Genomic DNA, 26,901 nt, shown 5'->3' on the forward strand with positions numbered 1-26,901 from the left:
TTTTCTGCATGTACTGAGATGACCATATGGTTTTTTCCTTGACTCTGTTAATATGGTATATTACATTTATTGATGTACGAATGTTGAACCATCCTTGTGTCCCTGGGATAAATCCGACTTAGTCAGGGTGTATGATCTTCTTGATGGCCCTCTGTATTCTGTTTGCCAGTATCTTGTTGAGGATTTTTGCATCTATGTTCATTAGGGAGATGGGCCTGTAGTTCTCTTTTTGGGTTGGGTCTTTCCCCGGTTTTGGAATCAAAGTGACACTTGCTTCTATTAATGAATTTGGAAGCCTTGCTTCCCTTTCAATTTCCTTGATGAGTTTAAAGAGTAATGGCGTTAGTTCTTCTTTAAATGTCTTGTAAAATTCAGCAGTGAAGGCATCTGGACCTGGGCTTTTCTTTGTTGGTAAATATTTTATTACATTTTCAATTTCACTCATTGTAATTGGGGTGTTTAAAATTTCTATATCTTCATTTAACTTTGGCAATTCGTATGTATCTAGGAATCTGCCCATTTCTTCTGTGTTTTCCATTTTATTGGAGTAGAGGTTCTTGAGGTAGGTATTGATGATCCTCTGGATTTCTGTTGAATCTGTTGTGACTTCACCTTTTTCATTCTTAATTGCATGTATTTGTGCCTCTTTTTTTTGATAAGCTTGGCTAAAGATCTAGCAATTTTATTTATTCTTTCAAAAAACCAACTCTTTGATTCATTGATTTTTTGTATTATTCTCTTAGTCTCCATTGCATTGATTTCTGCTCTGATCTTTATAATTTCCTCTCTTGTATGAGCTTTGGATTCGTTATGCTCTTCTTTTTCTAGGACCTTGAGGCTCTGCATTAGGTTATTTATCTGAGTTTTCTCTGTTTTCCTAATATGGGCATTCAGTGCTATGAATTTCACACATAGAACTGCTTTCATTGTGTCCCATAGATTCCTGTATGTTGTACTGGCATTTTCATTTACTTATAGAAACTGTTTAATTTCTTCTTTAATTACTTTCTTCTTTAATGACCCATTAGTTGTTCAAGAGGGTGTTATTCAGTTTCCATGTGTTTGTTGGGGTTTTGTGGTTTCTTATGTTATTGATCTCCAATTTTATTGCACTATGGTCTGATAATACACAGGAGGTAAGTTCAATTCTTTTACATTTACTTAGACATGTCCTATGAGCTAGCATGTGGTCTATTCTGGAGAATGACCTGTGTGCAGTCAAAAAGAATGTGTATTCTGACTTTGTGGGGTGGAACAGTCTGTAAACATCTATTAAGTCCATTTGTTCAATAGCTTGGTACAGTTTTAGAATTTCCTTAACTTTTTGTCTAGATGATCTGTCTATTTGTGATAGTGGGGTATTGAGGTCCCCCACTATAATTATATTAGTGCTTATTTGGTTTTTCATGTCCATTGATATTTGTTTTGTATAGTTGGGCATGTTCGCATTTGGTGCATATATATTTAGGATTGTCATTTCTTCCTCTTGGATTGTTCCCTTCAAAGGATGTAGTGACTATCTTTGTCTCTCAATTAGTTTTGGTTTGAAATCTACTTTGTCTGCTTTCTTCTGGGCTCCTGTGGTGTGGAGAACTGTTTTCCATCCTTTTACTTTCAGTCTATGGATTTCCTTTTCAGTTAGGTGTGTTTTTATACAGCATATTGCTGGGTTTTGCTTCTCAATCCATTCTGTCAGTCTATTTCTTTTGATTGGTGAATTGAGGCCATTAACACTGATGGTTATAATTGATAGATATTGATTTATCCTTGTCATGATGTTTTACTTTTGTTTGCTCTTTTATTTCTTATTTTTCCCCCTTTCCCTTTAGTTTCTTACCTTGCCTGGTGGCTTCCCTCTGTTGGGCCTCATGGAGTTGTGAACTTCATTGTTTTTTTCCTAGGATATTGTTTAGAATTGCTTGTAGTGCTGGTTTGGTGTTCATGAAATTTCTCAGGTGTTCTTTGTCATGAAAGTATCTAATTTCCCCATCGATTCTGAAAGATAATTTTTCAGGATACAACAGTCTAGGTTGGAAGTTATTTTCTTTTAGGGCTTGAAATACTTCACTCCAGGCTCTCCTCGATTTGAGGGTTTGTGTTGAGATGTCTGCCATGATTCTGATTGGCTTTCCTTTGTAGGTGCTTTGTTTCTTTTCTCTAACTGCTTGTAGGATTTTGTTTTACTGTTGGGTTTCTGGGCTCTTGACTATTATATGTCTAGATGTCGATTTTTTTTGATCATGGCTAGTTGGAGTTCTGTATGCCTCACTTATCTGTATGTCTAATTCTCTACCTCTGTCTGGGAAGTTTTCCACTATTACTTCTGTGAACAGTTTTTTTTATGACAATTGTGCTTTCTCCTGTTTTTTCATGGACTCCTATCAATCTTATGTTCTTCTTTGCATCGTCTAGCAACTGTTGGATTGATTTCTCGTGGTCCCTTACTATTTTTAAGAAACCTCTATTTTCATGGTCTCTAACCGTGATCCTGTCTTCTATATCTGATATTCTATCTTCAGATTCCCTTAATCTGCTGTGGATACTTTCAAAGGAGTTTTTGATCTCCTGCATATCTGTTTGAATCTGTTTCATGGATTCTCATCTATTTTTTTTTATCAGTTTCTGCTCTAGAGCCTCTACTCATGTCTTTCACTCTGCTCACCATCTCTGTAGATATCTGGAAGATTATTTCTGCTTTGAATTTTTCTAGAGCCTCATTCATCTGTTCTGTTACTTCCTGTGCTATCAGTTCAGGGTATCCAGGTGGTTGGTTATGGGACTTTTCCATCTCATTTCCCAAAGGATTTACCCTTGGTGGGGTGGAAGTCTGAGTTTGTGCCTTGCTTAAATGTCTTCTCATTTTTGTTTTTGGTACTATCCTTGGTTTAACTCCTGGGTTGATAGCTTAAAATTGCTTGTTGTATCTTTTTTGCTTGTAATTAGAACCCTTATGGAATGATTGCTTCTCAGAGGTGTCTTCCAGATATACCCGGTCTTTAAATTTTGAGTCTCTAATGACTGTAAGGCTATCTCATTTTCCTTATAGTAGGAAGGTTCATTGACTAGATCAATACCAACACCTTAGCCCAAGTGATACAATCAGCAATACCACTGCATCAAGTACATCTTTGAAAATGACATTTTGTGGTAGTTATTAATCTATCACCTTTAGATTGTGAATTAAATCAAGATTGAGGACCAACCCAACATATAGTGAATAAACTCTTCAATATAACAACTTTACCCTTTGGGATGGGGAGTTAGAAGGGGTTGGGGAGGGAGGGACAGATGGGAAGAAGGATAGGGGAAGGTTAGTAGTGAGGTCAGAGGACACAGGTGAGAAGGAAAAAGAGAATAACAGGAAAATAAAGAAGAACTCTGAATGAGGGCCAGAACAGGGACAAAAAGGGAGATGAACAATGTGGGACAGCAAGAGAGTGAGTGTAAGAGACAGAGAAAGGAAAGAGAAAAGAAAGAAGAAAAAAGAAAAAAATGGAGAGAAAAATAAATATTTGCAAAGAGTAGGAAAAAAATTAAAGATAAGAGGAGCAAAGGAAAAGAGAAAAAACAAACTAATAATACTAATTTTGGGAAAAAATAACAATGAAAATGAAGGGCCTCTTTCAGGGTATGTCTCTCCTGTCACAATAGACAACGTGGGTAGCAGTGTGCAGATATAAGTCAATGAGTCTCAGCAAGCTAGTCACAGACTCATGAGATTCAGGCAGATTTCTGGCTGCAAGTCCCAAGTTGAGCTCCCTGTCCTCCTGTAGGGTTGAACTCTGCAGAGTTGTATTGCAGGTTCCAGCTGCCCTTCCCCTGAAGAAAGTCCCGGTCCTGATGGGAGGTGAAGATGACTCCAACTTACCCAGTACAGTGGTCTGGTGTCCTCTGCATCTTTGTAGTGTGGAACCAGGTGGCTGTACAGAGGAGCGGGGGATGGGGGAGGGGGGTGTCCAATGGATTGCTGTCAGGGCGACCTTGGTACGGCATCCACAGACCTGCCTGTCTGTAGCGGGCTAATTCGGTGTGTTCTGCACAACTTGCGACCTTGGTAAGGCATCTGCAGACCTGCCTGTCTGCAGCATGCTGATTTGGCGTGTTCCCTGTGACTCATGACCTTGGTACAGCGTCCAGCTATTAATTTTTGAGTGTTGACTTTGTATCCACCTACTCTACTGAATTTAGTTAGATTTATTCCTAGGTATTTCATTTTTTGGATGCTTGTGAGTTTGTTTTTTCATTTCCTCTCTCAGTGGGTTTCTTGTTTGTTTACAGGAAGGTTATTGAGTTTTGAGTGATGACCTTGTATCCAACTACTCTACTGAATTTGGTTATTAGGTCTAGAAAACTTTTGGTGGAGTTTTTGTGGTCTTGTATATAGAGTACCATGCCACCTGCAAATAATGACAATTTAACTTCATTTCTTATCTTCATTTCTTTTACTTCTTTCTCTTCTCTAATTGCTGTGACTAATGTTTCCGGATCTATATTGAACAGAAAGGGTGATAGTGGGCATCCTTGTCTTGTTCCTAATTTTAGTGTGAAGGATTTCAGTGTTTCACTATTTAGTATAATGTTGGCTGTTGGTTTTTCATAGATGTCTTTTATCACATTGAGATAAAGACCATCTACTCCAATTTTCTATAGGTTTTTTTTTAATCACGAATGGGTATTTGATATGGTCACGTTTTATCTCCATCTATTGAGCTGATCACATGGTTTTTGTCCTTGACTGAATTCAGCAGTGAATCCATCAGGACTTGGGTTTTTCTTTGTGGGACTTTCAGATTGCTCCACCTTATTTCCCCCTGTATTTGCCTTTGGTGAGCTGGAAGTCTGGGTTTGCATCTTGTTTAGGTGTCTTCTCATTTCTATTTTTTGTTGTTTTTGATGTAGTTCCTGGCTTGATGCTTGTATATTGCTTCTTGTGAGTATCTGCATTACTAGTATTTAGAACCCTTAGGGAATGACTACTTCTCAGAACTGTCTTCCAGCTATAGCTAATCTTTCAGTTTAAAGTCCAATGAATCTCAGACAATCTCAGTCTTGGTATATCAGGAAGAACTATTGACTAGAACAATCACATCACCTTGGCAAAAGTAATACAATCAGCATCAAATATGGCATTAAACACAGCTTAGAAAATGACAAACCATGGTAAACTGTTCCAACTTTACCCACATGAACTAGACTTCTGGTTATATATCAAAGTCTAGAACCAACCAGAAATATATGTCCAGTAAATCAGCCCGTTTGACATAGCAAATTTATCCTCCAAGAAGAAGACTTAGAAGCAGTTTGGGTGAAATAAAGAAATAGAATGAGAAAGGTTAGAAGAAAGTAAGATCATGTAAACTTTAGGAAACTGGTTAAGACAAGAGGAAAATAGAGAGGAAGGAACAAAAACAAGAACAGAACAAACTAACAGCAACAGGAAAACTAGAAACCATATTCATGCTCCTATAAAAATAATAACAAGAAAGGACAGAAATGAAGAAGATGGAAAGAAAAGAAAAGAATAGAAAAGATACCCATCAAGGTGTGGTTTTGCTATCACTGGTAGACAACTTGGCCTGTGTACAGATCTGAGTCAATTAATCTTAGCCAGTTGTGCTCCACTGAAATTCAGGCTGCTTTCTGGCTATTAGGCTGAAACTGAGCTCACTGACTTCCTGTGGAATTGAACTCTGCATGGTTCCACTGCAGGACTGAGCCACCCTTCCCCTGCTGTGAGTTCAGGCTCCAGTGAGACTGCTCCAGTCCACTGCCTCTTTATTACAGTGACTCTCTTTTCTCTCCTGATGGGCTTCATTCCTCAACAACAAACCTCAGGAAGGCCCTCTTTCTGCTTCTCACCACTATTCCATCTTCATGAACTCAGAACAATAGCCTTTCTGTTTTCCGTACCTGGGTGCCTCTACTATGCAGGCTCTGGATCCCCATGTTGCCTTGGTCCTGCCTGGCTTGTGGGCATAATGCCTGGTCCTGCTCACATCTATGTTCTTTAAAGAAATTGATCTATAGTTTTCTTTTTTACTTAGGTCTTTATCTGGGTTTGGAATCAGCGTGATACTGGCTCCCTAAATTAATTTGGAAGTACTCATCCCTTTCAATTTCTTTGACAAGCTTGAGAAGTATTGGTGATATTACATCCTTAAAGCATTTGTAGAATTCAGCTGAAAATCCGTTGGGCCCTGGGCTTTTTAATTGGGTAGATTGTTTTTCACTGTGTCCTTCATTGCTTGCTATTGGATTGTTAAGCATAGGTATATCTTTTTGGGTAAGTTTTGGTAGTTCACATGTATCGGGCAATCTTCCATTTCTCTAAAATATTGTTATTTATTGGAATATAATTGGAATATAATTTTTTGAAATAGTTACTATCTTTCTGGATGTCCACAGCATGTTATATTTTTAAACTTTTTATTTCTAATTGCATTAATATGAGTGTTTTCTTTCTCTTGGTGAGTCTGGCACAGTGTTTATCTATTTTATTTATTCTTTATGAGAACCAGGTTTATGATTGGTTGACTTTTTTACATTTTTTAGTATCAATTTCATTGATTGCTGCTCTCATCTTTATAATTTCTGTTTGGGGCTGATTTGTTGTTTCTTAAGTAACTTAAGATTTATTTAAGATTATTTATTTGGGCTTGCTCTGTTTTCCTAATGTGAGCATTGATTGTGATGAATTTTCCTTTTGAACTGTTTTCAAAGTGTCACAGAGGTTTCATTGAGTTTTAAAGTCATTCTCATTAATTTCTATACATTGTAAATTTTCTTCTTAGATTTTTTTTCTGTGCCCCATTGGTTTTTTTAGAAGCATGTTGTTGTTTTTCTGGTGATATTTCTTTTTCAAAATTTCTTCTATTGTTTTTTCATTGCACAGTGGTCTCATAGTATATATGGAATAATTTCAATTCTTTTATGTTTACTTAAGCAGATTTGGTGGGCTAGTATGTGGTCTACTTTGGGAAAAAAAGCCATATACTGCTGAAAAGAATCTATACTGTTGTGGAGAGGTGGAATACTCTATTAAGGCGATATATACAAGGATGTCATTCAGTTCTGATATTTCTTTATTGGTTTTTTTTTATCCTTTTACTGGTACATTTTAGGTGTACAATATAATGACATTCATCATTGCAGATATGCACCTTTACATACTTTCTTGGTTCTTATTTTTCCCCATTCCCCTGCCCTCCCTTCAACCCCTCCATCCCTATTTACAAAGATTTTTTTCATTTTCTCATATTAATTCCATTCCTTTCTTTCCTTTCCCATACCCTTCCCACTTCCCCTTTGCCCATTTTCTTCCCATTTCACATTATCTATTATACCATTTAGTCTTTATTTACACTTTCAGTTTCTCACACTACAGAAACTATTTGGTATTTACATGTGTGCCCTATTTATTTCACTTAAGAGTATCGCCTCAATATGCATTTAGCAATAAATGTCTCTAATTTCTCATTTTTGATGGCTGAGTAGTACTCCATTTTATTAAAAAAACCACATTTTCTTGATCCAGTCTCCAGTTGATGGGCATTTGGGCTTTTTCAAGTTTTAGCTATTACAAACTGCGCTGCTATGAACATGGGTGTACATATATCACTCTGGTGTGATTCTTTTAATTCTTTGGGGAAGATACCCAGCCAGGGAAGAGCTGGGTCAAATGGGACTTCCAGTCCTAGTTCTTTGAGGTATCTCCATACTGATTTCTACAGTGCTTGCACCAGTCTACACTCCCACCAGCAGTGGAGCAGGGTTCCTCCTTTCCCACAGCCCTGCCAGCATTTGTTATTGGTTGATTTCATGATAGCAGCCATTCTTTCTGGAGTGCGGTGGAATCTCAGCATTGTTTTCATTTGCATCTCTCAAATGACCAGTGACGTTGAACATTTTTTCATGTATTTATTTGCTATTTCTACTTCCTTGTCTGAGAAATGTCTGTTCATTTCAGATGCCTATTTTTGGATTGGGTCTTTTAATTTGGGAGGTTTGATTTTTTTAAAGTTCTTTACAGATTCAAGATAGTATACCTTTGTCTGAGGGACTGATGGTGAAAATTTTTTCCAAAATTGTGTTTTGTCTCTTCACACCGCTGGTGGTCTCTTTTGCTGTGCAGAAGCTTTTTAGCAAGAAGAGATCCCACTTGTTAATTGTTTGTGCTAGTTCATGGGCAACTGAGGTTTTGTTCATAAAGTCTTTTCCTACCCCAATGTCTTCAAGAGTTCTATCTAACCTCTGCTCCAGCCGGTTCAGTGTTTCTATTTTAATATTTAGATCTTTAATCCATTTTGATTTTAGTTTAGTGCATGGTGAAAGATATAGTTCTATTTTTAGTATTTGGCAAATTGAAACCCAATTTCTACAGCACCATTTGTTAAAGAGAATATCTTTCCTCCAGGGAGGGTGTTCGGCTCCTTTCTCAAAGATGAGGTGGCTGAGTATGTCTGGAATTGTTTCTGTATCTTCTAATCTGTTCCACTGGTCTTCAGGTCTGTTTCTTTGCCAGTACCATGCTGTTATTATCACAGTAGCTTTGTAGTATAGTCGCAGGTTGGGGGTTATAATACCCCCTGCTATGTCTCTGTTACCTAGAATTGCTTTTGCTATTCTGGGTCTCTTCTTGTTCCAAATGAATTTTTGGATTGTTTTCTCAAGGTTCATGAAGTATGCTGCTGGCATTTCAATTGGGATTGCATTGAATCTATATAGCAATTTTGGAAGCATGGCCATTTTCACTATGTTGATCCTTCCTACCCAGGAGCAAGGGATGGCTTTCCATTTTCTAATATCCCCTTCCATCTCTTTTTTCAAAGTGCTTCAGTTTTCAGAGAGGAGGTCTTTGATTTTTGTTTGGTTGATTCCTCGGTATTTCAGTATTTTTTATGCTGTTGTGAAAGGAATTATTTGCCCTATTTCTCTCTCAGTGAGTCTGTCATTGGTGTAGAGGAAAGCTATTGATTTTTGTGTGTTGACTTTGTATCCAGCTACTTTATTGAATTTGGTTATTAAGCCTAGAAGACTTTTGGTGGAGTTCTTGGGGTCTTCTATATAGAGTATCATGTCACCTTCAAATAATGACAATTTGACTTCTCCATTTCCTATCTTTATTCCTTTTATTTCTTTCTCTTGTCTAATTGCTCTGGCTAATGTTTCCAAAACTGTATTGAACAGGAGGAGTGGTGATAGTGGACATCCTTGTCTTGTTCCTGCTTTGTGTGTGAAGGATTTCAGTTTGTAACCATTTATTGTGATATTGGCTGTTGGTTTTTCATAGATGGCTTTTATCAGATTGAGGTAGAGACCGTCTATTCTGATTTTTGGTAGGGTTTTTATCATAAATGCGTGTTGGATTTTGTCAAATGCCTTTTCTGCATCCATTGAGATGATCATACGTTTTTTTTTCCCTTGTTGTATTGATATAGTGTATTATCTTGATTGATTTGCATGTGTTGAACCATCCCTGCATCCCTGGGATGAATCCCACTTGGCCAGGATGTACGATCTTCTTTTTTAAAAAATTCTTTATTGGTACATTTTAGGTATACAACACATTTACATTTCTCATTGGGAACTTGTACCTTTACATGATGCATCTTGGTTCTTATTTTTTCCCCATTCCTAGCCGTCCCTTCACCCCCTCCACCCTTCCCTATTTACAAAGACTTTGTTTCCTTTTCTCATACTTTTTCCTTTCCCTTCTTTCCTTTCCCCTGCCCCTTCCACTTCCCCTACTGCTTTGGACCTTTGCTTCCTATTTCACATTATCAATTATTGATTCTAATCATTGGTACATTTTAGGTATACAATATAATGACATTCATCACTGGAAATTTGCACCTTTACAAAGTCTCTCTTGGTCTTTCTTTTTCCCCCTTCCCCTGCCCTCCCTTCAACCCCTCCATCCCTCCCTATTTACAAAGACTTCATTTCCATTTTTCCATTTCCTCATATTAATTCCACTCCCTTCTTTTCTTTCCCCTACCAGGCTGTATGATCTTCTTGATGATCATCTGCATTCTATTTGCCAGTATCTTAGAAAGGAGTTTTGCATCTATGTTCATTAGTGAGACTGGCCTGTAGTTCTCTTTTTCGGTTGGGTCTTTGCTTTGGGGATCAAGGTAATGCTTTCTTCCAGGAATGAATTTGGGAGTATTGCTTCCCTTTCAATTTCGTTGAAGAGTTTAAATAGGAGTGGCAGTAGTTCCTCTCTAAATGTCTTGTAAAATTCAGTGGTGAAGCCATCAGGACCTGGGCTTTTCTTCGTTGGTAAGTTTTTAATTATGTTTTCAATTTCATTGATTGATATTGGGTTGTTTAGAATTTTTAGGTCTTCTTCATTCAACTTTGGTAATTCATACTTGTCTAGGAATCTGTCCGTTTCTTCTCTATTTTCCATCTTATTGGTGTATAGATTCTTGAAATAGGTATTGATGATCTTCTGGATTTCTGCTGGGTCCATTGTAATTTCACACTTTTCATTCCTAATTGCATGGATTTGGGCCTTTTATTTCCTTTTTCTGAAAAGGTTGGCTAAGAGTTTGGCAATTTTGTTTATTCTTTCGAAGAACCAACTCTTGGCTTCACTGATTTTTTGTATTGTTCTCTTAGACTCCATTACAGTGATTTCTGCCCTGATATTTAAAATTTCCTCCCTTGTATGAGCTTTGGGTTTGTCCTGCTCTTCTGTTTCTAGAAGCTTGAAGTTCATCATCAGGTTGTTTAATTGGGCTGTTCTCTTTTCCTAATATAAGTATTTACTGCTATGAATTTCCCTCGTAAGACTGCTTTCACTGTGTCCCATAGATTTGGATATGTTGTATTGTCATTGTCATTTAATTGAAGGAACTGTCTGATATCTTCTTTAATTTCCTCTGTGACCCATGGTTATTCAGAAGTGTGTTGTTCAATTTCTATATGTTTACGGAGTTTTTGTAGTTTCTTTTCTTTTGATCTCCAATTTCATCGCACTATGATCTGATAATATACAGAGGATAACTTCAATTCATTTGCACTTACCTAAATATGTTCTATGAGTGAGTATATGGTCTATTTTGGAGAACGACCCATGCGCAGCTGGTGTTCAGCTCAGCAGTAAAGCACTTGTCTAACATGTGCATGGCCCTGGGTTCTGTCCCTAGCACCATGAAGAAAAGAGTGTCAGTCTTCACATCACTCAGTGGAGGAAGAGGTTCATTTGGAAAATGCAGCTCAGAGTCACACTGTACCTAAAGCATTCCTAAGTTATTCATAGCACCAAATGCATTGTAGCTATTAATACAATATTTGCATAGAGTATCCACAGGGACATTAGACATGGAAGGATTAGTTGCATAACTGGATCTAAATTCAAACCATATATCACATGATCATTTGCAGCATTGAAAGGACTCAAACCCCACTATTTTGAATGATATCAAGGATCATTTTGTAAAAGATCTTCTACTTATTACCTCTCCTTATTTTGCTCTTTATATTTTGGGTTTCTATTATGTCCATGTACAAACTCCATGATCTATGTAATCATTATGCAATGCAAATACATACTAAAAGACATTAATAAAAAATAAAGTAATAAGGGTAAAAAGATCATTTTGAGTGATATCAAGATATAATGAATACTTTGCAAATAACCTATTAAAACTGTGCACATAATCAAAACAGAAAAATCTCCAAAATCTGAAACATTTTATATGCCAAGCATTTCTGACACAGGATACACAACACCTAAAAGTTATGTGTTTATATGTAAAGCAAGAGCATTGTGGAAAAATATTTCACAATCCCCCTAATCATCTCTCAGCCTTGGTCAGAATCGGTGACAGTGCATATTACACGTGCTAATGTTTTCATATCATCCCATGAGGAAAAGGAACCAAAAATGTCCATGCTGACTCAAACAGGATGGCTCCTGGTTGACTTTGTGTATGGATAACCATTTTTTTTCTGAAGAAACAGAGTGGACCCTACTATTTTTTGTGCCACTTAAAAATAGCTTATAAGGCCATTGATCCAGCATATATTAATCAGACCTAAAGATATGTTGAACATGATGAAGATGATAAAATTCAACCATTTGATTAAGCCCATATTAACTAATTATTAACATACACAGGGCCATTTGTGGGCACTTGTCGCAGTCCTTTGGCAGAGAATAGAATTTGACTGTTAAAATGTCCATCAGTGGTCAATACTCACTGGGCCACCGTATAGATGATGACAGAAAGTTAACTTTCTCCATCATGCATGACTTTTCTCCCGCTGATCACAGTGAACATGGCCTGCAGCCTCAACACAACTCCCATATTTCCACTGGGATCCAGAGCCACCATGTTCATTCCCTAACTTTGCCTCAGACCATAAAAGTGAACTTTCTTTAATCAAAGAAATGTAATTGTCTCCCCAGCCTCTTCTCCCTTGCAGGCATACAAATTGTGAGGTGCTAGAACAAATAGCTCTGATGATAATCACGGTGTGAGCAAACATCAGAGGGCTCAGCTGGACTTTCAAAGCCATCTTTAACTTCTCCCTTTCCTTTCCTACCTCTAATTATCTTGCCTTGTGAACTGTTGACCTGTATAACAGTATCCTCTAGGTGACAATGTGACTGGAAAAGTAAACTTCACAAATTGTGTATTGCATGAACATTTATAGCACTGAACGTTCTCAAACACCCACACTTTAAATGATGTCATGACAGAATGGAAACTGACACACAAGGAAACAGATCCTGACAGGTGAGAATTATTACAGGGTCAGAAAGAGTAACGATTCCAACATGACCACTTCTTCTAGTGTCTGTTCTGCTATCACAAAAATCACTTAGCAAAGCCTCATGAAATAAACCAGGATTCTACATGTAAAAGTTAAAACAATTGATTTCTACTCAGAGTAACTTAACAAAGCATGTTGACACTATAACCAAATGTGAAGCTGCCTACCAGTATGATTTTTTTTCTCTAAGCACTCTATTGTTTTCTTTCTTCAGCTCTTGCTCTAGTTTCTGTTCTTTGGACCACTAAATATAGAAATAACATTGAGTATATACCCCATGGTAAGGAAAGGCCAATATTATAAAACACATGTAATAAGACTACTTATTACCTACAAGCAAAACTAGAAAAATATGGATACTATGTATATGCAAGCTATAATTATAATGGTGATTATTTCCTGGAATAAAGGTAGAACTTTAGGGACAGAAACAAATGGATTTCCTACTCTCAGCTATGGTTTCTTTCTTTTCAAGAATTAATTGAATTGAAACTATTAATATATGCTCACTCTAAATAGTGGATACATAGAATATACTATCTTTTTAGTTAACTTTAATTTTTTCAAAAGCATAAAAAAGAAATCGTTCAGAGCTCCAGGATAACTCCTGTTGTTAGATAATGTGGGACATGGAAGATAGCCATGAATCATTCTTCTCCATTACATGTATATGCAATAGGTAAAAGCAGAGAATATACAGAACTTTCACAAAGTCTCCATCTCCCAAGTAATGGCTGAAAAGCATCCAACAATGCCTGTGAGGCTGCCTGGTGCACAGGACCTGACTGAAGAGGTTTGCAGCCCTCAGGAGGAGCTGGTGCAGAACCCTCACCCCCTAGACACTAGAAGTAACCCAGCAAAACCTCCACAGCCAGGCTAGGCAAAGACATCTGCACATAATGCCTCACAATCCCTAGGGGCAAACCTACCTCATGTTGAGAACCATTGAACTAACCTTGTGTCCCAAGAAAATTTTCATTTCACTCAGCTAGTCCCCTTCTAGGTATTTCCCCAAAAGTGTTAAAGACATCATAGCACAGTGAAATTTGCCCATCTTTATAGCAGCACAATTCATAATAGCTAAATCTTGGAAACAGCCTATATGTCCATCAATAGCTGAATGGACAAAAAAATGTGGTATTTACACACAATGGAACGCTACTCTGCCATAAAGAAGGATAAATTTAAAACCATTTGTAGGAAAATGGATGCACCTTGAGATCATAATGTTAAGTGAAGTAACTTAAACTTAAATATCACATGGTCTCTCTTATATAAAACCTCAATGGACATAAAGAATGAAATAAATGACAGATAACAGGAAAAAATAAAAAATAAAAATGGTATTATATTCAGTGCAGACAAGTGTACCTTGATTTAGTACAATCGTCTTACATGTTTTGTATGTTCTTCCACCTCAGTCTGAATTACAAGTATATATGGTAGTTAACTTGATAAGTTTTTATAAGATAAATAAATGAATCTGTTGCTGGAAAAATAAAAGAGAGTGGAGAGAGGGAGGAAAGAAGGCATTGCAATGTGTTATATACGTGTACCAATTACCTACAGTGATTGTCAGCATTATATAGTGCAAACATGTGTTGATAAAAGTTTAAAAAAAGAAATTTTAAAAAGCTGGCATTTAATAAATTGATACTAGCTTGCTGATAAATAATAGCTTCAAAATTATTGTAAAAGTAAAAACCACATAATTTTTCATTTCTGTTAAAGGAAACAGCAATAACTATTTAGTAAAACCACTAGTTTTGACATGTCCCTGTGAGAGGGATGATAAAAGGAATAATGTTATTGTAAGAGTCACAAGGAGGCGGTGATACTAGTGGCCCCACGCAAGCTCCACACCACTATTCCAGCCAGGACTATGAATGCCTTTAGGGAACCAGAGTGCTTTCCTTCAGCTTCCTTGGTCCCGAATCTAACTAAGAAATAAATGTACCCTTTACCATTATATCAACAGGAATGAAAAATGGGATGGGGAAACTAGGGGAGGAGGGAGAGGAGAAGGACAGAAGGGGAAGGAGATCTAAAGAAAAAAAAGAAACAAGTTGTAATATGTACACATAATCACTCCCCAAGATTATTGTGAACTACATGAACTGAAAAATTTAAATAAAATTTAAAAATTTTTAAAAAGAAGTGGGGTTACTTACTTTAACTATTGGTCAAAAGTTAAACTAACTAATTTTCTTTTATAAAAATATATATTTTACCAGTATTTTGAAAACTAAATTTGCTCCACTTAAGAAAATCAACACCAAGCCATCACCAGCAGGACTGCCAGCATGTGCTCCATCAGCAGCAAGACCATTTGTGTGTGTCATCACCAGTGCACTGCCTGCAAGAGCAACAGCCAGGGCCAGACAACCACAGAGAGCAGAAAAACCATCTTTCTGAGCTTGGGAAGATGGCAGAGTGGTGAGCAGCACAGAGAGGACCTCTCCAAGGCCTGTTGTTGAGAACTGAAGCCCAGAAAGAGAGTGAAGACAGTCACTGTAATAAAGAGGCAGTGGATTATAGTGGTTGGTGAGTGGTTGGGATCAGCACTTCCTGCCCAAACCCGGACTTGCTGTGGGGGAGCAGAACCATGCAGAGTTCAAGTCCACAGGAAGCTCAATTCAGGCTTTGAAGCCAGAAACCATCCTGTCTCTTAGTGGACTCTAGTTGGCTCACTGAGATTAATCAGCTTGTTCCAAATGAATTTTTGCATTGTTCTCTCAAGGTCCATGAAGTATGCTGCTGGGATCTCAATTGGAATTGCATTGAATCTATATAGCAGTTTTGGAAGTATGGCCATTTTCACTATATTGATCCTTCCTACCCAGGAGCAGGGGATGTCTGTCCATTTTCTGATATCATCTTCAATCTGTCTTTTCAGAGTGCTATAGTTTTCAGAGAAGAGGTCTTTGGTTTCATTAGGTTGATTCCTAGGTATTTCAGTCTTTTGGATGCTATTGTGAAAGGAGTTATTTGCCCTATTTCTCTCTCAGTGAGTCTGTTATTCGTGTAGAGGAAAGCTATTGATTTTTGAGTGTTGACCTTGTATCCAGGTATTTTACCGAATTTGGTCATTAAGTCTAGAAGACTTTTGGTGGAGTTCTTGGGGTCTTCTATATACAGTACCATGTCATCTGCAAATAATGACAATTTCACTTCTTCATTTCCTATCTTTATTCCTTTTATTTCTTTTTCTTGTCTAATTGCCATGGCTAATGTTTCCAGAACTATATTGAACAAGAGTGGATAGTGGACATCCTTGTCTTGTTCCTGATTTCAGTGTGAAGGATTTCAGTTTTTGACCATTTAGTATGATACTGGCTGTTGGTTTTTCATAGATGGCTTTTATCAGTTTGAGGTAGAGACCATTTATTCCAATTTTTTGTAGGGTTATTATCATAAATGCAGGTTGGATTTTGTCAAATGCTTTTTCTGTGTCTATGGAGATAATCATATGGTTTTTGTCCTTGGCTCTATTGATATAGTGTATAACATTGATTGGTTTGTGTATGATGAACCATCCCAAGAAGAGACCCAGAATAGCAAAAGCAATTCTAGGTAACAGAGACATGGCAGGGGTACCACAATCCTCAACTTGCAACTATACTACAAAGCTACTGTGATAAAAACATCATCGTACTGGCAAAGAAACAGACCTGAGGACCAGTGGAACAGATTAGAAGATGCAGAAATAACACCAGACACACTCAGCCATCTCATCTTTGATAAAGGAGCCAAATACCCTCACTGGAGGAAAGATAGCCTCTTTAATAAATGGTGCTGGAAAAATTGAGTTTCAACATGCCAAAGATTAAAGCTAGACCTCTATCTCTCACCATGCACTGAACTAAAATTGAAATGGATTAAAGATCTAAATATAAAAATAGAAAACCTGAATCGGCTGGAACAGAGGTTAGGTCAAACTCTTGAAGACATTGGTGTAGGAAAAGACTTTATGAACAAAATCTCAGTTGCCCGTGAACTAGCACAAACAATCAACAAGTGGGATCACTTTTTACTAAAAAGCTTCTGCACACCAAGAGAAACCACCAGCAGTGTCAAGAGACAACCAACCCACAATGTGGGAAAAAAATTTCACCAGCAGTCCCTCAGATAAAGGTCTACTATCTTGAAGCTATAAAGAACTTTAAAAAATCAGACCTCTCAAATTTAAAGACCCAACCCAAAAATGGGCATCTGAAATGAACAGACATTTCTCAAAGTAGACATGGGAAATAAACATATGAAAAAATGTTCAACATCACTGGTCACGCGAGAGATGCAAATGAAAACAACACTGAGATTCCACCTCACTCCAGAAAGAATGGCTGCTATCATGAAATCAAGCAACAACAAGTGCTGGCGGGGCTGTGGGGAAAGAGGAACACTGCTCCACTGCTGGTGGGAGTGCAGACTGGTGCAACCACTGTGGAAATCAGTATGGAAATACCTCAAAGAACTAGGACTGGAAGTCCCATTTGACCCAGCTATTCCCTGGCTGGGTATCTTCCCCAAAGAATTAAAAGAATCATACCACAGTGATATATGTGCACCCATGTTCACAGCAGCACAATTTGTAATAGCTAAAACTTGGAAGCAGCCCAAATGCCCATCAACTGGAGACTTAATAAAGAAAATGTGGTTTCTTTATAAAATGGAGTATTACTCAGCCATCAAAAATGAGAAATTAGAGACATTTATTGCTAAATGGATGCACACTGAGGCAATACTCTTAAGTGAAATAAACAGGAACACATGTGTAAATACTGAATAGTTTCTCTGGTGTGAGAAACTGAAAATATAAATGACTAAAAGGTATAATAGATAATGTGAAACAGGAAGAAAAGTGGCAAAGGGGAGGGGGTAGTGGGAGGGGTAGGGGAAAGAAGGGAATGCAATTAATATGAGAAAATGAAAAAATAGAAACAAAGTCTTTGTAAATAGGGAGGGATGGAGGGTTTGGAGGGAAGGGGAAGGGGGAAAAAATAAGAATCAAGAGAGTATGTAAAGGTGCATATCTCCAATGATGAAAGTCATTATATTGTACACCTAAAATATACCAATAAAAGGATATACAAAAAAAATTTTCAGTTCTACATTTGTGTTTATTTTTATGCCTACAAATACAAATAAGCATGTCATTTATTTCTGTTCTTTCCAATTGATATATCTTCCATTGCCATAACCTTCTTTAAAACATATTTTGTTATTGAAATTACTGTTTCTGTAATGTACTATTCCTCTTATTTTTCTGAAGTATTTCCACTAGCTTTCTAAACTGTGTTAGCAAACCTCTAATTTTGCCATACTTTGTGGGAATAAACTTCATCCAGCATTTTCAATACTGTCTCTGTTGCTCTCTATGGCATTAACCCCATGTGCTCCCATGATTCTGCTGCATCCTCCCAGGTAGCGGCGCCTTCATGCCCACACTACAATGCCCTTCTGTTTCTAGTAATTTTCATGTACAATAGTATGAACTTTGATAAGATTACACTGTATTTGGTGAATATTACCTATTCAATAATTTTTCATGTTTTTATCTTTCTTACTAGAATTCTGCGGCTTTGTTCAAGTTTCCAGCATGTTTCTTAACTCTATTGCTACAGTACATACACCACCCCCCCATAATTCTTCACATCAGTTTTTTTTTAAACCCTATTAATTACATATTCATTTACACCTGGCTTGTATGCTGTCTTTCATTGGTTATTGAGATCTCTTCTGTTATATTTTCAGGATGCTGAAGTGAAAAAATCTTATCGTTTACTAATGTCTGCTCTTCCCTTCAATTATTTTCTATCTGCTATTTTATTACACATTTACTTATGGATTAGAAACTCTATAATAATAGCAAACTTTCTGACCCTAACAAATAAGTGTTGTGCTTTCATGGGAATGCTCCTAATGCAGAGCTTCTTTAATGACATTCATCCCAAATCCAGAGGAAATCACAGTGCCCCAGAGGTGCAGTCTGCAGCACCAGATCTGTGTGGAGGGAGAGGGAGTCCTTCCCTGCGCAAAGCAATCCAGGTGAAGCACAACTTCAACCTACCTGTCCTTAAGCTACCATGGCTGTGAATCAGTGCTTTTTTTTTAAAGCAAGTTCTATATTTTGACTTAGAAGAGTTGTTAATATCTATGAAATTTTATTTTAGATTTAGTCTCTAGAAACTACATATTTTGGGAATGAACTCTGATCTTTTCATGTATGTTTCATTGCTCAGCGAGCAAATCAAAGCAACTAACATTATCTGTCACTTCTAGTAATACTTCACATGGATGGAGGACAAGGATGCTGTTTTAGCTATTCAGAAATATTAAGGGACTATCTTCTTCCTTAGCAAATGTATTTAATCAGAACTGCATGGGGACTTTTAGCAAATTGTGCATGTACATCAACAAACCTTTGTGTTCTTTTTGAACTATGAATTTAGTGAAACCTATCAAAGTTTAAAATGGACTCTTTAGGATGAGTCTGTGCTGAACTTTTCTGTTCATTATTTATACATAGTTTATGTAACTTTCCTAAATAGTATATTTACTTCTATCTATATCCTACTTAATAATTTTCCAGTAGAATGTAAACTGGTGTTAAGTTCTAGAAAAACGTAAATCTGTTCATGCCTGCTGTATATTTACAATTTTATTTTTTCGAAACTCTATTCAAAATATACAATATTTGTATTCTGTCTTCTAGGTTATTTTTTGTAATTGTCTTGCATTAATGCACAAATTCATTTTTACTAAGATCAAAGTCATGAATTTAAACTTGCATTCATGATTTTTTCCATTGGCTCATTTTCTTTCCCACTTATGTGTCTGTTTTTCCTAAAATTACTCATGAGACTTCTGAATACTTATATTATTGACTTTTATATAGACCCATAACACAGCTTGTTCCTCTTCAGATTTGTATTGTGTGCTTTATATTCTCCATCTACCTTAATCTCTTCCCCCTTAAACCTGAATTATTTCAAATACATTATATTCTCCTTTAACTTAATTCTGAGTTGAAGCCTTAATTCATGTGTTTTCTTCCATTTTATTTGCTATTTAAGAAATACAATGCTCAGGTATTTTCTCATACACCACGCATCTCTTTCACCTCCAATATATTTCTCTCCTGTTTTATATCTCTTGCTTATGGCTTTCTAATCATTGGTGTTATTTTTTTTCTATAACCTGAAGATAATTCATCAGAGTGAAACCTGATTTACCAATTGTCTGGCTAGTTTACTAATTTTGTGATTAAATGAAGATTTTTGTATGTGATCTTGATTTAACACCAAAGATTTCATATCTTCTGAATCATTTGGTGATCCCTTGAATCAGAAACTCATGCTCTTACCAAAATATCTCTTTTCCAAATATTTCAGTAACTGATCATAAAGTGAACTGGTTTGGTGGACAATAATAGGAACCAGTTTATATAGGCCAATCTCACTAATGAACATAGATGCAAAAATCCTTAATAAGATACTGGCATACTGAATGCAGAAGATCATCAAAAAGATCATACACCCTGACCAAGTGGGATTCATCCCAGGGATGCAGGGATGGTTCAACATATGCAAATCAATCAATGTAATACACTATATCAATAGAGCCAAGGACAAAAACCATATCATTATCTCCACAGATGCAGAAAAAGCATTTGACAAAATTCAACACGAATTTGATTAAAACCCTACCAAAAAATTGAAATAGATGGTCTCTTCTTCAATCTGATTAAGACCTATCTATGAAAAACCAACAGCTGATATCATATTAAATGGTCAAAAACTGAAATTCTTCACACTAAAATCATGAACAACACAAGGATGTCACTATCACCACTCTTCTGCAATATAGTTTTGGAAACATCAGCCATAGCAATTAGATAAGAGAAAGAAAGAAAAGGAACAAAGATAAGAAATGAAGAAGTCAAACTGTCATTATTTGCAAATGACATGATACTCTATATAGAAGACCCCAAGAATGCCACCAAAAGTCTTCTAGACTTACTAACCAAATTCAGTAAAGTAGCTGGATAAAAGGTCAACACACAAAAATCAATAGCTTTCCTCTACATGAAGAACAGGCTCACTGAGACAGAAATAGGGCAAATAATTCCTTTCACAATAGCATCCAAAAATCTGAACTACCTAGGAATCAACCTAAAGAAACAAATCAGGGCCAGGGATTTAGCTCAGTTGTTTCATCGCCTGCTGCACAAGCGCAAGGAACCAAGTTCGATCCCCAGTACCAAAAACATAAAAAAATAAAAATAAGAAATCAAAGACCTCTTCTCTGAAAACTACAGCACTCTGAAAAGAGAGATTGAAAATGATATCAGAATATGGAAAGACATCCTCTGCTCCTGGGTAGGAAGGATCAATTATTATAGTGAAAATGGCCATACTTCCAAAACTGCTATTGAATCTATTTCAATGCAACCCAATTGAAATCCCAGCAGCATACTTCACAGATCTTGAGAAAACAATCCAAAAATTCACTTGGAACAAGAGACCCAGAATAGCAAAAGCAACTCTAGGCAACACAGACATGGCAGGAGGTGTCACAATCCCCAACGTGAAACTGTACTACCAGGCTGATTAAAAACAGCATGGTACTGCCAAAGAAGAAGACCTGAGGGCCAGTGGAACAGATTAGAAGATGCCAAAACAACTCCTGACACACTCAGCCATCTCATCTTCAACAAAGGAGCCAAACACCCTCACTGGAAGAAAGAAAGCCTCTTTAGTAAATGGTGCTGAAAAAATTGGGTTTCAACTTGCCAAAGATTAAAACTAGACCTACATCTGTCACCATGCACTAAACTAAAATCGAAATGGATGAAAGATCTAAATATTAAAATAGAAACACTGAACCAGCTGGAACAGAGGTTAGGTTGAACTCTTGAAGACACTGGTGTAGTAAAAGAGTTTATGAACAAAACCTCAGTTCCCCATGAACTAGCACAAACAATCAACAAGTGAGATCTCTTATTAAAAAGCTTCTGTACGCCAAGAGAAACCACCAGCAATGTGAAGAGACAACTCACAATGTGGAAAAAAATTTTCACCTGTTCCTCAAAGGATAACTATCTCGAATCTATAAAGAACTTAAATCAGACCACCCAAATTTAAAGACCCAATCCGAAAGCAGGCATCTGAAATAAACAGACATTTCTCAAAGAAGTAGAAATAACAAATAAACATATGAAAAAATGTTCAACATCATTGGTCATTCAAAAGATGAAAATGAAAACAATGCTGTGATTCCACTTCTCCCTAGAAAGAATGACTATCATGAAATCAACCAATAACAAATGCTGATGGGGCTGTGGGGAAAGAGGAAACCTGTTCCACTGCTGGTGGGAGGTTAGACTGGTACAACCACTGTGCAAATCAGTGTGGAGATACCTTAAAGAACTAGGATTGTAAGCCCCATGTGATCCAACTATTCCCTTGCTGGGTATCTTACCAAAAGAATTTTAAAAATAAAAAAATAAAAAAAATAAAAAATAAAATAAATTTTTAAAAAATTTTAAATTATAAAGATTTTTAAAGAATTAAAAGAATCATACCACAGTGATATATATACACCCATGTTCATAGCACCACAGTCTGTGATAGCTAAAACTTGGAACCAGCCCAAATGCCCATCAACTGTAGACTGAAGAAAATGTGGGTTTTTTATTAAATGGAGTACTACTCAGCCATAAAAAATGAGAAATTAGAGACATTTATAGCTAAGTGGATGCACACTGAGGCCATACTCTTAGTGAAATAAATAGGACACATGTGTAAATACCAAATAGTTTCTCTGGTGTGACAAACTGAAAGTGTAAATAAGGACTAAAAGGTATAATAGATAATGTGAAGAAGAAAGGTGGCAAAGGGGAAGGGGAAGTGGGAAAGGTAAGGGAAGGGAAAGAAGGGAATGAATATGAGAAAATGAAAAAATGGAAACAAAGTCTTTGTAAATAGGGAGGGGTGGACAGGTTGAAGGGAGGGCAGGGGAATGGGGAAAAACATAAGAACCAAGATAGATTATGTAAAGGTATAAATTTCCAATGATGAATGTCATATTGTATACCTAAAATGTACCAATAAAATTAATAAAAACAGATTATAGTGTTATTCTCTAATAATTTCTGTCATAAAAAATACTTCCACAGAACAGGTTTTATATTTTCTTTATTAATATATGCTTCTATTACATTAAAATAAAAGAAATAAATTTAAAAAGCAAAAAAAAGTTTTGGGCCTGCTTCGTCAACTTAGCTATATCCTGCGTCAAAAGTATACATACATTCACATATACAATCATACACAAACACATAGATCAATATATGAGAGAAATATATTGACTGTTATGATTGCACATGTAGCTGAGTAGAACACCTTTGGTTCAATCCTCAGGAGGTAGGGGGAATCCACACACACCTCATGCACTATTTCTTAAACAATACTCGGGAAAATGTTTGTTTTCAAGAGTGAAATATCTATGATCCGGAGAAGAACTTTAACAATAAGCCACTGAGGGCCGAGGATTTAGCTCAGTGGTTCCACCGCCCTCCTCGCAAGCACAAGGATCCGAGTTTGGTCCCTGGTACCAAAAAAAAATATATATATATATATATATGGCCAGGGATTTAGCTCAGTGGATTCGCTTCCTGCTGTGCAAGTGCAAGGACCCAAGTTTGATCCCCGGTACCAAAAACAAATAAAATAAAATAAGCCACTGACAAGGACAATGTATGTCTTTTACATTTCCTTCAGATGGGGTATATTCTGATTCATTTTACCCAAATTACTTTTCATCAGTCTCTTCATACCTTATTATTTACATACATAGGATTTCACAGGATCATGAATTTTCACTGCTCTTTTAAAGTCTTTGTTGTAACTGCCAATTTATATTTTTGACAGAGGATTTTATCCAGTGTTAATTCTTCCATGAGGGCCAACTGAAGTCTTTTGAACAAGTATTACATTTAAGGGAATCCTCTACATACTCTATGCATTTAAATCTGTAAATAAAACCTAGATGAGTAAGTTTCCCATACCCTATAGTGATTCCAATCCTCTCCACAATGCATTCTCGGACATTTTAGATAGGTGATATAATGAAAGCTTTGCCATTCTGTTTAGTGTTTTTAATGTATTGAGCCCAAGTAGAATGTATTCAAAGAGAAGTAGAATGAGTTAAGGCTTTTCTTTATGTACCTAAGGTATTCTCACCCAACTTTATTCATGTTTTAAAGGAAACTGAACAACTGAAGGATTTTCCTTATTGCTTACATATAGAAGCTATCTCATTCATGTGAATTCCTATCTTCAAGAGGATCAAATGAATGTTTTTCCACATTGCTCATGCATGTGGGGTTTTTGCCCAGTATGAATTCTTTCAATTACTTGAAGAGTACTAGAAAAATTGAACAACAGTGTCACTCCTGGTGGTAAGGTCCTGTGTGGACCACAGTACAAATCAACTTCATGGCGACCATATGGGCAGGAGTATGGTGCCAAGTGTAGCCTGGGCAAAATCAAGTCTCAGCAGCAAATGTGAATGAAGACAGTAAATCATGTTCGAGCCACTTCAGTTCCAGGAAGCCTGATAACATCTACAACCACCATCTTTCTGAAGATGTGTGACCTCACTTTGTCCCCCCCTCCAAATTCCTCAGGGCAAAAACTCCCTCCTCTTTAAAGATTTGTTCTCACCTCACTCCCTGCTGAATTGCCTATCTAGAGACAGCCCCCTTGTGTGCTCACATGTGAATGAATAAACAGCTTACTTATTTGTACAAGGACTGCTATAGGAGGTCTCTGCTCTTTTCCTGCCACTGTTACAACTAGGACATTACTTACAGAGGTCTCTCTTGTGTGTACTTGAAGGGAACTGGAACATTATGAATAATTCTCCCACACTGCTTAGCTTTATGTGTCTTCTCTAAAGTGTGGACCCTTTCATGCATTTGAAGTGTATGAGAATGATGAAGGCTTTGCCTGTTTATATGCATAGGGTTTCTATCTAGTGAGCCATTTCATGTCTGTGAAGATGACTGGAACAACTGAAGGCTTTCCCACATTGCTTGCATTTATAAGGACTGTCTCCAGTGTGGAGTCATTTGTGCAGTATAAAGGAACTAAAGTAAAGGTTTTCCCACAATAGGGACATTCATAAAGTTTCTCTCCAGTATGAATTCTCCCATGTACCTTAACTTACATGGGACATCTACAGGCTTTCCCACATTGTTTACATTCATAAGGTTTCTCTCTATTGTGAGTTCTTTTATGTTTCTGCAAACTACTAGTGCTTCTAAAAGCTCTTTTACATTCCCTGCATTCATATGGTTTCTCTCCAGTATGAATTCTTCTGTGCAGCTGAAGTGAAGTACAACATCTGAATGTTTTTCCACATTCCTGGCACACATAGGACTTCTCACCAGTGTGAGTTCTTTCATGTACACGAAGAGCACTTGAGGACCTGAAGGCCTTCCCACATACTTTACATTCATAAGGTTTCTCTCCAGTATGAATTCTTCTGTGCAGTTGAAGGTAAGTACAACATCTGAATGTTTTTCCACATTCCTGGCACACATAGGGCTTCTCACCAGTATGAGTTCTTTCATGTACATGAAGAGCACCTGAGGACCTGAAGGCCTTCCCACATACTTTACATTCATAAGGTTTCTCTCCAGTGTGAATTCTTCTGTGCAGTTGAAGGGAAGTACAACATGCAAATGTTTTTCCACATTCCTGGCACACATAGGGCTTCTCACCAGTGTGAGTTCTTTCATGTACATGAAGAGCACCTGAGGACCTGAAGGCCTTCCCACATACTTTACATTCATAAGGTTTCTCTCCAGTATGAATTCTTCTGTGCAGTCGAAGGGAAGTGCAACGTGCAAATGTTTTTCCACATTCCTGGCACACATAGGGCTTCTCACCAGTGTGAGTTCTTTCATGCACATGAAGAGCACCTGAGGTCCTGAAGGCCTTCCCACATACTTTACATTCGTAAGGTTTCTCTCCAGTGTGAATTCTTCTGTGCAGTTGAAGGGAAGTACAACATGCAAATGTTTTTCCACATTCCTGGCACACATAGGGCTTCTCACCAGTATGAGTTCTTTCATGTACATGAAGAGCACCTGAGTACCTGAAGGCCTTCCCACATTCTTTACATTTATAAGGTTTCTCTCCAGTGTGAATTCTTCTGTGCAGATAAAGGGAAGTGTAACAGGAGAATGCTTTCCCACACTGCTCACACTGACAGGATTTCTCACCAGTGTGAGTTTTTTCATGTACATGAAGAGCATAAAAGTGACTGAGGGTTTTACCACATTGCTTACACACACAGGGTTTGTCTCCAGTGTGAATTTTTTCATGGTTTTTTAGGTAACTGGAATATCTGAAGGCTTTCTCACATTGTTTACATTCATGCAGTTTCTCTCCAGTATATGTTTTTTCAAACTTCTGAAAGGACTGGGGAAGGGGGAAGGGTTCTTCATGTTGCTTGTATTTACATGGCTTCTCTACATGTCCTTGATTCTTATATGGTTTGTACTCATTATGAGGCCTGAGAGGCACATTTTGGGATGAACACCCAATGAGGACTTCCATACACACATGGCTTCCACATGGACATATTCCAGGTTTCTTATTTAAAGTCTGATCTGGAGACTGATGATTCAAAGATCTGAAGATTTTTCCACACTGACTGCCTTCCTCTTTATATTCACTGTGCACAATCTGACCTCTGTCACAAAGAAGCATATTGTGAATTAATGATTTTACATTTATTAGTAAGTATTGGAGTTAAACACTAGGACAAAAAGTAGAAGATTTATAATCTGAATAATTTGAAAGAGCAGGACTGTACTGAATGCTTAGCACCATGCCTGGACACAGCTAATTTCAAAAGAGTGATACATACACAGGGTTTGCAAGACTGCAAGTTAATTATTTTGCAAACAATGAATGTCTAAGTCACACTTAAATACAAAGTATTCTATATCCAACATTCCTGCAAAAATGTTCTAGGTTTTGAATTCTGAAATATTTGCATATACATAATAAGAAATCTAAGGGCTGGGGATTTAGCTCA

At 37.0% G+C, this 26,901-nt stretch overlaps 2 protein-coding genes across 2 annotated transcripts in view; both read right to left on the minus strand.

Moving 5' to 3' along the window:
- Nucleotides 1-13,720, minus strand: part of LOC101701646 (vomeronasal type-2 receptor 116-like) — a 34,287-nt gene extending 20,567 nt beyond the window's left edge. The window contains exon 1 of the mRNA XM_087201831.1: nucleotides 13,716-13,720. Coding sequence (XP_087057957.1) covers nucleotides 13,716-13,720 — 5 coding nt within the window. The remainder of the gene's footprint in view (nucleotides 1-13,715) is intronic.
- LOC101711559 (uncharacterized) overlaps nucleotides 4,529-26,901 on the minus strand; it is a 48,498-nt gene continuing 26,125 nt past the window's right edge. Inside the window, exon 4 of the mRNA XM_004873314.4 lies at nucleotides 4,529-26,553. Within this exon, the coding sequence (XP_004873371.4) occupies nucleotides 25,017-26,553 (1,537 nt within the window). The 3' untranslated portion in view covers nucleotides 4,529-25,016. The remainder of the gene's footprint in view (nucleotides 26,554-26,901) is intronic.

The sequence above is a fragment of the Heterocephalus glaber genome, unplaced genomic scaffold (genome assembly GCF_053883595.1).
Source record: "Heterocephalus glaber isolate CG9 unplaced genomic scaffold, H.glaber_assembly_v1.0 deba00001761, whole genome shotgun sequence".
In the NCBI taxonomy this organism is placed as follows: Eukaryota; Metazoa; Chordata; class Mammalia; order Rodentia; family Bathyergidae; genus Heterocephalus; species Heterocephalus glaber.